Source organism: Erithacus rubecula, assembly GCF_903797595.1.
Source record: "Erithacus rubecula genome assembly, chromosome: 2".
NCBI classification, from domain to species: Eukaryota; Metazoa; Chordata; class Aves; order Passeriformes; family Muscicapidae; genus Erithacus; species Erithacus rubecula.
In genome coordinates, this window is record NC_136685.1 from 59,783,604 (window position 1) to 59,797,163 (window position 13,560).

At 40.1% G+C, this 13,560-nt stretch overlaps 1 protein-coding gene across 7 annotated transcripts in view; it reads right to left on the reverse strand.

The window, feature by feature from the left end:
• The window catches only part of ADGRG6 (adhesion G protein-coupled receptor G6), a 109,070-nt gene that overhangs the window by 32,821 nt on the left and 62,689 nt on the right, over positions 1 to 13,560 (reverse strand). For all 7 annotated transcript variants that reach the window (XM_079331164.1, XM_079331167.1, XM_079331163.1 and 4 more), the window contains 5 exons: positions 12,912 to 12,997; positions 11,528 to 11,580; positions 11,394 to 11,447; positions 3,297 to 3,439; positions 2,494 to 2,608 (listed from right to left, as the gene is read on the reverse strand). In XM_079331164.1, coding sequence (XP_079187290.1) covers positions 2,494 to 2,608; positions 3,297 to 3,439; positions 11,394 to 11,447; positions 11,528 to 11,580; positions 12,912 to 12,997 — 451 coding nt within the window. The remainder of the gene's footprint in view (positions 1 to 2,493; positions 2,609 to 3,296; positions 3,440 to 11,393; positions 11,448 to 11,527; positions 11,581 to 12,911; positions 12,998 to 13,560) is intronic.

Consider the following 13,560-nt stretch of genomic DNA (forward strand, 5'->3'; position numbering starts at 1 on the left):
GCAGGGTCATCCCAGAGCACCTGGCACTGGATTGTGTCCAGATAGCTCTTGAGCAACTCCAGTGAGGGAGACTACACATCCTCTGTGGGCAACCAGGTGCTTGGTGACCCACACACTTAAGAAGTTCTTCCTCACATTCAGGTGGAACTTCCTGTGCATCAGTTTCTGCTCACAGCCTCTTGTCCTATTTCTTGGCACCACCAAACAGACCTATCCTCTGACACCCTCCCTTCATATACTCATTGACATTGATGAGGTGCCCTCAATCATCTCTTCTCAAGGCTGAACAGCCCCAGCTCCCTGAACCTTTCCTTCTAAGAGAGATGCTACAATCTCTAAATCATATTTGTCACCCTGTAAAAATGGCTCCAAAATTAAACACACTTTTGCCTCAGTTTTCTTTGAAAACAATCATGCTGTCACAGCACGGAAAAAGGCAGGACGGTAAATGGGAAAAATGTATCCCTTTACTCAGCACATGATAAAATAACATTATTCCTCAGCTGATCACATTTATTGTAATAGCACAGCTAATCACCTACTGTGGAATGCAGATGACTAGAAGAGTCTGTTAGAAGAGCTCCCTCTTCTCTCCAAACAAATCCCACCAATGCTCCATACTGGCAAAAACTAGTGTAGGCAGAGGCACAGAAGGCACAGCACAGGGCAGAACACAGTAATTTATTGTTTTTTTTAATGAGAAGTGCTGTACATAATCAATGGTATAGTGTAGACCACAAATGAATAATAAAGATAAGCAATACTGGGACAGCAAAGGTCAGAAACTCCAACTTTTAATGATTCTGAGGCTCTGACGTAAAAACAATTTGATTTCTTCACTATTCACTCTACAACAAAAGTTGATCAGTCAGAATCAGTTCTTGTACAAGATTAGGAGGCTGAGGAAGTGAGTTATTTAAATATAATGTGGGCTGCTTTCCTGTTTGGCATTGAAACTCAAAGCTGATTCATATCCATGTTGCCATACTGTTTGGAAAAAGAAAAAGATCTGCTCCTCTCAGAACATGTTCCAGATGCAATGTGGGTGGATAAGACTAACATATTGCATTTAATAGTAATAATCCTAAATACTGCAGGAATTAATTAATACTGCATCACCATAACCATGTTTAAGGCACTCAAAGGAGATCAAAGCCATAATGTTTTGGTAATATATAAGCAGAAGTAATAATATTCCCATTTTACAAATGGGAAATGGACATACAGAGTCAAAGTCTTTTGTGGATGTTTGCAAAACACCTCCTACATTAGCAAAAATTTCTTAAACCTTAAACATTCAAGTTCAAATCTTTAAGTGCAAGATTATACCCACCTTCGATTATGACTAACTACTGGCAAAACATTTGTTTCACAATTTACTTCTCCCCTAATGAGATGAGGTGTTTTGGATTAAACCAAATGCACATCTCATCTTCATAGAATCTTATTCTAATTCTTACACAAGTGACATAGTAGTGGTGGAGTGGTAGCAAATGTGAATCTTTGGGTAGAGTAACATAAAGGTCATGGCCAAGTGCAAGGTCCTGCGTATGGGTCAGGTCAATCTCAAGCACAAACAGAGGCTTGGGAGGAGAATGGATTGAAAGCAGCCCTGAAGAGAAGGACTCTGGGATGCTGGTGGAAGATGCAGCCCAGAAAGCCAACCACATCCTGCTTGCAACCAGCTGCATCCAGCTCTGGGGCTCGCAAGACGAGAAGAATTGGACTTGTTGGAGCAAGTCCAAAGCAGGCCCACAAAAATGATCAGAGGGCTGGAACACCTCTCCTATAAAGAAGGTGAGAGAGCTGGGGTTGTTCATCCTGGAGAAGAGAAGGCTCTGGGGAGTTTCCAGCACCTAAAGGGGGATACAAGAGATCTGGACAGGGACTTTTTATAAAGGCGTGTAGTGACAGGACAATGGCAAATGGTTTTAAACTGCATTAAGTTTCAGTTAGATATTAGGAAGGTGATTTTTTTTTTTGTTTTTTTTTTTTTTTTTTTTTTACTTTGAGGGCAGTGAGGGACAGGCACAGGTTTTCCAGAGAGGTTGTAGATGCCCCATCCTTGGAAGTGTTCCAGGCCAGGATGGATGCCAAGCTCTGACCAGCTTGGTCTAGTGGGAAGTGTCCCTGCCCATGGCAGGGGAGTTTGGAACTAGATGATCTTCAGGCTCCCTTCCAACCTAAATTCATTCTATGATTCTATGACTTGAATAAAACAGTCTAATTCTGTAAGAAGATGTTATTTTTATAGTCATGTTGAATATGTATTAATTATGGGCCCCAATATGACCTAAGGAAGTGGTAGATGAGTCTTTTTTTTTCTTATCAGTGAAATACATACAATAAACATAACTTCTCATAGTATAGAAAAAAATCTTCCTGAAATACAGTATCACAATGGCAACCATTATATATAACTAAATATTAACTACATATAACCAGAAAGTTGCATCTGAAACAACTCAGCTTCTCAGATATTAGAACACCTACCAGGTTCTTGATGCAGTCTGAACCGAGCTCCCGTGGCAAAATGTGAAGTTGGTCACAGTAGGCCTGGTATCTGGCCAGAAATAGTTTGGAGGGTTTTCTTCAGCTAAACATTTTTCTGTAAAAATTAGTATATCCATGTTAATAGTAAATTTCTTCACCTAATCATCTTCCATTCTTTGTCCTCAGCTATCAGCCCATCTACAGCACCAAACTGTATTTAAATGAAGTGCTCGGTTGTTTGCAATAGAGTGGCAATAGAGGGGTGCACAAGGGATCACACATGCTGCTGCTGCTGAGGAAAAAGCTGAATGTGCATCCATCTGCACTCCAGCAGCCTCCACCTCCTCCCTCCCAAAGGAAGGGCAACCTTTGGCAGAAGCTGAAGGGGAAGAGATGAGAGCTAAAAGAAGATTGATTAAGGGCAACTGTTGTCAGGAACACAAACACCACTGAGAAGTGGGGATGAGGGACCTTGGAGGTCCAAAATGTCTCATTTTAGCTCTGGATGTAAAGTATATTTCTGTATCATCAAACCATCAGAAAAGCTGTCAGGAAACGTCCCAGCCTCTTTGAACCAGACAGCAGGACACTGACTAAAGCAATCTGGACAACTTTGTGTTAAAAGTCATATTTTGAGCATGGCTCTTTGAGATTAGTGGAACAATAAGGCTTTTAGGGACAATTTAAAACCTGAAACAGTCATGCTGTTTGAAACTGTGTGATTATTTTAGCACAGAAGGTGCTTATTTATGAACAAGCAAAGAAAAAAAATTTGTTGTGCAACAAAGCTGAACACTACTTACCCACTGGATCAACATCCACAGCCTGGAGCTGGTATCCTTCTTCCATGGTTCGATTGTTACTTATGAGCTTCTGTCGGATGTCTTCCTCTTCCAAATTGATGTTGTTGGTAGAATTATAAACTAGAAGAGCCAAAGCACTAAAACTGCAAAGAAAATTATCCAAGTGTTTCAGTCAGAACAGCAGAGGCCAAATGTGTGGAAATAAAAATATTTGACAAACTCTGGTTTTCTGAGTATGGAACAGTGTCACCAAAACAGTGTTGTTCATTATCTGTAAATTAATATTTTTGTATATATACGGCCATGACAAGAAAATATGGTTGGGAAATTTCATCTTCTTGTTACCTTTAAAGAAGCATCTCATGAAAAGAGGTTAAGAATGTTTTCAGAAGAGTTCAGAAGATGAAACCACAGAGCTGTGAGTTCTAAATGGGCCCTAATTAATTTTAAAACTCTGGTTGCTACTGGCTTAGGAACTGAGGAGCTGATTCATCTCACATCACAAAACTTGTCAGGGTGGGACAAGTCATCCTCCATAATATCCACCTCTACCCTGACTACAGAGAAAGACCAGGAGATTAACAAAGAACAGATGCCTAACATTTAAATCTCTTAAGGTTTTTATGGAGTGAAAAACACCCTGACATACTTCTGAAGCTTTTAGTCATAATTAGGAAAGTGGAGCTCCTCAGATGACTAATCGAAGCTTGAGCACTAATAGCTGCTTTGTACTGTAGCCCACTGCTACTTTCTTGGACATAAGAAGTAGTTCAAAGTGCCCAAGCCTCTTTCCTGTGAACAAAATAAAACAGTCCCCACCCTTGTCCAAAAACATAGCTTTTCTGGAAGGGAAATCATGAGCAGCAAACCAGTTCTAGCAGGACACAGGAAATAAGCCCAGAGTGGAAGGCACAGAAATTTCCTCCTGGGACAAAAGGAAATGTTGGAGATGAGAACATGTCAGTACCCAAGAGCACTGCTTGGCTCTGGCTAGTAGGAGGTAAGCCACCAAGGCATGGAACATTGGATGTCCATGGGAGCCAAAATGTGGAAAAAAGGAAAAAAGCAAACACACTTTGGGCTGTCTTCATCTCAGCCTTGCCCTTGGATACCCATCAGCCTGAATACAGCCAGACCTTTGGAGTGTGTGAGCTGTTCCTGGCAGCCTGGGGAGTGGTGGCACTGCCAGCACACATACAGTGAACAGGGCACATACCCATCAGGGGGCTTTCACCTGTGACCCCTGTGCAAGAAAGCAACAGTGAGAAAAACAGTGCTCTACAGGATGAAGAGTAGCAGAAAAAAATCTGTAGGGATGCCAAAGAGGGCCAGTAGGATTTTCAGGTATTCCCTCCTAGACTTCAACTAAAAAAGTCTCTCAGAAAGACATTCCAATGATGACAGCTCAGATTTGCACTTTCCAGATGTGCCTAATTTTCTTGACATATTCACTGTTTAACTGGTAACATGTTGCTGGAGAAGAAAGATAAAAATGTGACCACCTGCAGGCTTGGCTTTCTCCTTTCCCAGTGGATGTATTTTAGCAGAAAAAATCCAGCTCTCTCTGGCCAGGTCACTCCTTCCCTGCTCCCAGAAATACTGAGTTCCTCCTAGCATTCCTCTGGTCTCTATGGAGTGTTCAACATAGACTCAGTAGGGTGGATATGCACTAGCAGGCTTTTGCTATATACCTCAGATATGTTACAAGCACAAATTTATTACAGCATTTATTTTTAGCAGAAGTATGGAAATTGCCTACGGGATTGCCAATTCCTTCAGCCCTCCAGTACTTCAACTCCAGAGACTCCTGGCACTTAACCATCTTTCCTAAAAGATTCTGGCTTCATTAATTTATTCCCTTTACTTCAGAAGAGGAAAACTTAATATACTGATGCCACTCCCTACCTCAGCACTCTGGCTGCAGAATAGACATTCTGAACAGTCACTACTGCTCAGCTGCCTGTTTCAGGATTCCCAACTAACTAAAATTATATTTAGTATCCATACCTGCAAGGAAGGATAATGCAAATAAAATAGAAGGGAAAATGATAGATGAGGCAGAACTGGTTGCAGTTATGTTGAAAAATTACAGGGAAAAGTATTGATTATGAAGAAGTGATAAAAATAATCCCTTAAACCAATCTGTTGTTTTCTGAGAAACTTTTAGAGCACAAGTCATGTATACTGCATAATAAGAGCCTAGTCCATAATATGATGAAAACAATTTCCACAAACTTTTCAGAATGACTCATCCTAGCTTCCTAGACTAAATAAATACCTTTTAACTTGACAGCTGACGCAATATGAAGTTGAGTGCTTCCTTCCACTTTTGTCACACTCAGATCTCAGAAAGAAAACATTATAATAATGAAGAGTAAATTTTCATTTTGGGAAACAGTAGGCCTGCAGTCAAATAAATGGCATGCTGCCACGCTCTGCTGGTGTCACTGGATTTGAATACATCCAACTTTAAGTCTTTTGTTGTGTGACATATAAAGGCAGATAGATTCTCACAGCAGTAATGAGTTACAAGTTTCACATCATCTACAGCAACCTGTACTGCCATTATTGCCATTGATATAATAAAAAGAAATGGACAGTTGTGTAGGTAAACACAGCAGGGATTAGTATGTTTCTCTTTTCTTTGACTGTCAGCTGGAGCAAGCAGGAAAACTTGGGAAGACCCGTGTCCCTCCCACTTTGTCCTGGTCTGTTGAGCTAAGCCAGCGCAGAGAGAGGAATCAACAGAGCTGCATCCTCATCAGAGGCACAGGAGGCGGTGGCGGAGGCTGCGCTGCCACGGCCGGACCACAAAGGCATCTTTCTTGTGAGCAGCGTGACTCAGAGCTATTCCAGGCCAGCCTGCCTGCACACGGGCTGCGGCGGAGGAGCAGCACAGGGACCAGCACCCGCCAGCCTGCGCACACCGAGCGCACCTGGACAGACAGGGCTGAAGCAGCGCCGGGATCTCACTGCCGGCCACCCCTGCACGCGCCAAACGGTTATAAACGCCAGCGTGGAATCCTTCACTGACCTCACGGTTGTGTTGTCTCTGAAGGTAAGTGGTGATGTGTAGTTATAACTGAATCCTGGCAGCACAGGTAGGCCCACAGTTAGTTACTAAAACTTCACCTGTGGAGCTTTAGCTGCTTCACATTAACTGGACAGACAAAAAAGAGCTGACTGTTCCATAAGTCAGTGAAGATGCGACACAAAGAGCAGACAAAATGTTAGAAAACACACAGAATAAGACAGAAATGAGCAGAGGAGAACTAAAGCAATTCCAAAGAAGCATCTGAGTTGTGAATAATCTTTTACTTGAGGTGATTTTTACTGCAATACCTTAAAATGTTCAAAACACAGAGCAAAAAAGTATGACTTGACATAACAGACACATTCAAAGAAATGTCAAGGATGAAGAGTTTCCTTTCCTCAGAGAAGGTGATGTTATAATTAGAATATAAAATCTGAGACTTCATGACACAAAACTAAAAATTGCAGCTACTTTTTGGACTACTAAATATAAAAGCATCCTAAGTCTTCCTTTTGAGTTAATGACCATTGTAGCAGAACAATTTTGCAAGCACCACAGTCATGCCTCATGCCTTGGCTTCTGTCTCTGGGTCTTGCTCCTCCTTGCAGATCTGGTGTGGGAATACAATCAACTATGGCTTTTCAACAGAAAGCACTTATAATATGTGCTAATTTGGTATGAAGGCTATTCATTACTAGAGAAAGTTGCAGAGTCAAACCAGAAAGGACTGGAATCCCTCACTTGGAGCAGCTGGTCTTTGCTGAAATGAGTTTTTGGTTACACTCGCACTGTGTTCTGGAACAGTGAAGAAAATCCCCATTCCCTATTCCCCAGTACACTGCTTTTCTAAAAATGGCATCTAACCATGTCAGAAAGAAAAAAGAAGTTATTAGAAGCTGGAAAAGGGCAGGAAGCTTCAGCTTAGGAGACTAAGAAGGAATCCCCCTTCAGTCACTCAAAAGGAAATCCCAAATTCTTCTGTCTGAGATGAAGGCTTTCTTCACAGGTCACAGACACAAGATGCCAGCAGGGCACTGTGGATTTTCACTTGGTGCTTTTTTGGTTGGTTTTTCAAACAGAAATATTACATATAATGTACATGTTATGCAGCATTTCAAAATATTTCTCAGCCCTGGTAAAGGCTATCCCTTACTACCTTCAGTAACACTGAAGTTGAAAGTGTGGGGACTAGAGGTGGGCTAGGTCCAAGTCCTTCCTAAAACCTCAAAGGTAGAAACCAGAAAACTTTTGAAATAGAAACAACAGATATGTTCATTTATATAAAAGTTATTTAATAAAAAATAAAAAGTAATCTACAAAGAATGCAAAAGCCTAATGCTTTACTTACGACTAGAAAAGCAAAATCATGTTGTTCTAGTGTTGCTAACTCTTGTCTGAAACTATTACACAATCTAACATTTTATCCAAGTGCATTAAAATTTCCATTAAACAAAACAACACCCAAGAACACAGCATGCAGGAGCCTGAATATGCCTCACTGACACTGGTGGCAAAACTCCCACAGACTTCAAAAGAGCAGGACTAGGCATGGGTAGTTCTGATTTCCTGCTTTCCTCTCTATTTTCATTCCCAAGACAAGGGATTTCTGTTTAGGTATAGTAGTTTTCACGCAGATGGCTGCCACTGTGGTTTTTAATTTGGATGAGATGTTTATCAGTACTAACATTAATACTGTTTCCCATAGAAGGAGCAACCCAACACTGGAAATAGGCCAGTGACAATCAAGCAGTGGAAGTTGCAACAAGCATAAAATTACTGGATGTTATGTGAAGAAAAAATAATAAATTAATTGGGGCCTGAATTTCTTGCAAAATAAGAGAAGAAAGGAGAAGCAAGGGAGATGAACTCTCTATAAAGACCAATTCCTCTACTGTGAGGCAGCCCTATATAGTCATCTGACAAAACCTAGGATCAGTAGGACTTTTCTGAGAAAAGCAGCAGCAGCAGCCACAGAAAGTTTTGACAAACCTCTAGAATCATAAAAGGCAAAGTATTAATGAAAGAAACAAACACATTTATAGTTTACCCACAGGATTGGTTCACTTGGATAAAATCCACAAATTGGTTTCACTTCCAAGGGTTTGTGCAAAAATGATGGGAACCAAGAAACAGCTATATCCACAATCCATGCAGAACTCCTGCCTATTTTGAATAGCTGCCCTTTCATTAAGAGGCAGAAACAGCATAACCAGAGGAAAAATTGAACACTGACATAAAGTCAAACATAGCTTTGATAAAAGTCTGTCTACTAAAGTAGTTAATAATTTACCAAAGTATTAGCTTGATATATACTGCTGTCATCCAGAGATGTCACAGTATTAAGGGTACTGATAATAATATGCACTTTTGGACTTGGCATTCTGTCTCGCATCACTGGGTACATACATGCCTAATAAGCACAGTGTACTTTGGATTTCTGCAATGCATACAACACAGCAATGAAAGAGCAACAATCCACTTCAATCATTTTGTTTTGTTTTGCTCTTCTCCAGAATGCAGTAGTTTAAAATGTTTCTTTGGAAAACACCTATTTTTAATGTGACAAAAAAAAAAAGCCAGCTTCCTACCTCCCACTTCCAGCTACTATTTTTTCTCTGAATCATTCTCTCTAATGATTTCTCCTCTTTCACATGCAAGAAGACTAGGTGGGCAGAGTGACAGCTGAAGTTCCTTGATGAGGAAGCAGTGTGGTAAATAAGGGTGGAGCAAAGCAAAATGCATAGAACAGGCTAGGGGATACTGTTTTGTTGGGTTTTGTGGGTTTTTTAACTGCTGTATAAAATACTAATCCAAAAGGAATGAAAAAATATGTGATCTGAATGACAAGAATACGAATTCATGTGAAGAGAGAAGAAACCTTCTCAAAGAACAATTTTAAGAATTATTATACTGTCTTGAAAATAAGAAAGGCTATGATTTTGTAGAAAATTCAGAAGAGAGAAATAAGGCTTAGTGTGTTAAGAGTTACAACTAATATGTTCTTTTCTGTAAGTGATAAAGCGAAGGCCATGGCACTTTTGTGTTAGGTTTTAAATTTTAACTATTTTAACACTTCTGTTTAGATGAGCATGAAGGTAAATGGAATAAGAAATACTTAAAAACTAAGAGAAATAGTAGAATGTCTAAAACTGCAAGAGACTTATCCTTGAGGATCCAAAATGAAGAAATAAGAAAATATTTGGGCAATATTTCACAGAAATAATTTATAGGAACATTAAATTAATAGTAACTGCATGAAATCACACAGTGAGCAAGTTACATACAAGAATTCAGCCACAAAATTTCAGTGAATCACCTAGGCAGTCAGAAATTGCAATTACTTCCATCAGATATCGAGTTTCTAACCTCCAAACTTTTTTATATTCTCAAGTGTTACCCTAGTGTCTTGTAAGATTTCCTAAGAATCCTATCAAGGGAAGGGAAGGGAAGGGAAGGGAAGGGAAGGGAAGGGAAGGGAAGGGAAGGGAAGGGAAGGGAAGGGAAGGGAAGGGAAGGGAAGGGAAGGGAAGGGAAGGGAAGGGAAGGGAAGGGAAGGGAAGGGAAGGGAAGGGAAGGAGGAAGGGAAGGGAAGGGAAGGGAAGGGAAGGGAAGGGAAGGGAAGGGAAGGGAAGGGAAGGGAAGGGAAGGGAAGGGAAGGGAAGGGAAGGGAAGGGAAGGGAAGGGAAGGGAAGGGAAGGGAAGGGAAGGGAAGGGAAGGGAAGGGAAGGGAAGGGAAGGGAAGATTACTAAATTACTGCCTCTTCAACCTTTGTTTTGAACAAACCAGAGGGCAGGATGGCAGGAAAATGAGACAAGAAGAAATCAGGTGTACAGCTCAGCTGCTGGACTCATAAAAAGATACGGGAATAAGGATGGGGAAAACTTTACATTCCTCAGCAGTCTTGGATTGTTGGTAAGACCCGAGGTGTGGTCTCCACTTGAAAGGCCTTGCTGGCAGAACCATATCATTTAGAAGTGTGAAAAAAAATCCTACCCACATCACTACACCCTACTGTAAATGTAGGTCAAGCAGCAAAATAGCCTGTTCAGAGACTGGGCTTACAGTGTACCAGTTCAAAAGTTTTGCCAATAAAAGCTGTCTTTCTGCTGTGGCTGTGTGGGAAGGAGATACCACCTTTCTACAGATCTTTTCACGTCTAGGCAAACTCTTGGAAACTGGAAGCACCACTAACTACTTCCTGATGGTAAATTGGGAATATTTGGCTATCTCTGATATTAAAAAGCCCAACTTTTACTGCCATTATCACAGCAGTTTTCTCAGGAGCCAGAAGTTAAAAGTCTTTTCTTAACAGGACTTTTGCCTACACTGCAAACAGATAAATCCCATACCCACTTACTGCCCCATCCTCACAAGACCAATCATGTTTTGGTTTCCTCTCCTTAATTTGGTCCTAAGACTCCCTCCCTAACCAGACATCCCCCAGAAATAAGCCTGCTGCTTTCAAAGAAGCCTGTGGAGGCCAGATTTTCAGGGGGGGCAGCCCATCTAACTTTCTCTGGCTGCCTTTGAGGTCGTTCCAACTCCAGCGTCTCCAAGCCCAGCAGAAGTCAGGAAATGAGAGCATATGGTAAATAGTTTAACTCACACTTGTTTAGCTTTCAATTCTAGCATGATTTTTCAGTGTTTTCCATCTAGTAAGATGTCTATTAACTCAAGAGTGTCTGGTTCAAGAGCACAAATGAAGAGGCAGTGGACAGATACCAGTGTACCAAAGCTGGCTGCTAAAGAAAGCTGATTGTGTTGTAAAACTTAATTATCATGTATCTATTCAGTTTTGTGACAAGTGAAATCTGAGCTCTGAAAAAATTATCTGTTAGGGTTTAAAGCTCAATAGATTTAAACCCAAACAAACATGATAACTAGTATTAGGTTTCCAAGAACATTCAGAACACTGAGATTGCCAGCAGTCATGCATTTACAGATCTGCAGCATATGCCAAACAATAGGCAATGAGTCCAATAATGGACAATAAAGCCTGTTGTAAAGCCACTTGCAATAGCAGCTGTTGCCTCTATTGAGAAAATGTCTTTCAAAATATTACCTTTTAATACTTCTTTTCTGTCTTGCTCCCTCTCTTACAGAGGCGGGGTGGATGCTATGAAAGAAACAGACATTAATTAGGGCGCAATAATTCTCCAAAGGAATACAGCATAAATATCTTCTTCCTCCATTTACCTGATATTGACCACATACACAGTGTAATTCCAGTTCTGGAAAGTACGGTTCAGCTGAAAAACAGGAAGACATTGATCACATGAATGGCAAGATGTTAATGGGTCTGTTTGTTGCTTAAAGCAGTGTTAGAATTTCACCCTTGAGAAATTCCCTCCAGTTTTGCAAAGCAAAGAGAACACTCGTTTTTCAGTAAGGTGTTTGTTGTATAACTGGTAGTGAGAGATGTGACTTTTTTGTGAACAGAAGGAAATCTGTATAAGGTCATGACAGAGTGAATAGGTGAGTGCACAGGATCCTGACCTTTTCCTTTTCTCCCTCTCTTCCACATCTTAAATTCTCTGATATATTTTGAATAGAATAGATTTACTGAAAAAGCTACTGGCTAGATTTTCACCTGAAAGTCTTCAAACTTATGATGATCTTCTTTTCAGACCTTTGTACTCTTTATTCTGAGTCCTCAACAGCTGCTCAGTTTTCCCCCAAGAGACACCTTTGCATACTCTGCTGGGGCCAAGTGACACCTTTCTAGTTTCTTTGGCTCAGGCACCCATGTACTTTGCCTGGGTACTGCTGCTAAGGGAACAACCTTGGCACGTGTGGATGACTGCAATTCTGTTTTGTAGATTACTATATAGATATTTTCTGGTTTATGGATTCCTTAGCTTCTGGTAGCTGAAATCCCCAGGTTTATTAAATGCAAAATAAAGAATAGTTGCCATATTTCGTGACATCATATTTTCATTTAAGTAGTTGGTATAAAGGTTTTATAAATTGTGTCAGTGGGACTATGTGAACTGTCAAAAAGGACAGAGAATATCTTTATTGAGACAAATAAAAAGAAACTTTTAGAGGCAAAAACTTCAAGAATTCCTCACTCAGAGGGGAGCCGATCTCTGCTAAAATGGGCTGAAAAACCAGGGAATACTAGAAACCTCAGCAACTGACCTATGGCAGAAACCTTTTGAAGAAGTGAACATTAAGATAAATTGGAAGTTTATTGCCTCACACAGATCAACAGTGCCTGGTGTTTCTATTATTTCTGCCACAATATAGCTTAAAAACCATATTAGCACTTGGGCAGAAAGTTTTTGTCCTGTATAGTGATGTTGGCAATTCTGATTTCTCCATACTTTCCAAAATCTCACCCACTATCTACATTTCTTAAGAAGTTAACTAGTATAGCGCAGACTTTTCAAATTTAATCTGTAATGCTGAAGAGCCCCAGCTAGACCTGAATTTATTAAATTTAATACTGGACAAATAAATAAACAAAAGAGTAGTGAAGAGTTTTTTTGGTAGTCTCTTTTTTTTTTTTTTTTCAACTGATGACAGTGCTGGACCAGATTCATACATGTAATCACACAGGAAAGAAAACTTAACTTACCCATTCTGCAACAACATCATGTACTTTTGACACCGAGTTTGGGTTGGAACTAGAAACAATTATAGATATCCTGTAGAATAGCCCACCTGTCCATTAAAAACAGCATCATAAAGTTAGAAACTGAGCAAATTTAGCTTTTTAATAATGAGACTTTAGCTTAATGGTTAATATAAAAAATTGTTCCAAACCCCAGATACAAGGCCACCTCACACTCTTGGCTTTTAAAATCTGAAATGAATAAATTTAGGTTTGGGCACATTCTCTCTAGTCCTGTTGATTTTGATAAGAATTCCCCCCCCATATATTTTCAGAGGCATTTGAAATGTGACATAGAAACTCACAGTCAACATACATCTAAATAGTATTTTGCATATATCTCTAATCTGGTGTGTGAAATCAAGATCATGACAGTGTCAGGAATTTAAAAAATCATTATAATGTAAAGACAGATAAATTCTGCTCCTAGGCATATTGTTATCATATTGTTATATGTTCCAGAACTGAACCACTGCAGATTAGAGTTTAAATATTTTGAGAGCAAATAAAGCTCATCAATTAAAAGTAGCAAGGTAACTGAGGACAGAATTAGGTGTGAGAAGGGATATAGAGCTCTTGTTTCCAAAGCACAGTCTTGCTCTCAGGCCTGGCA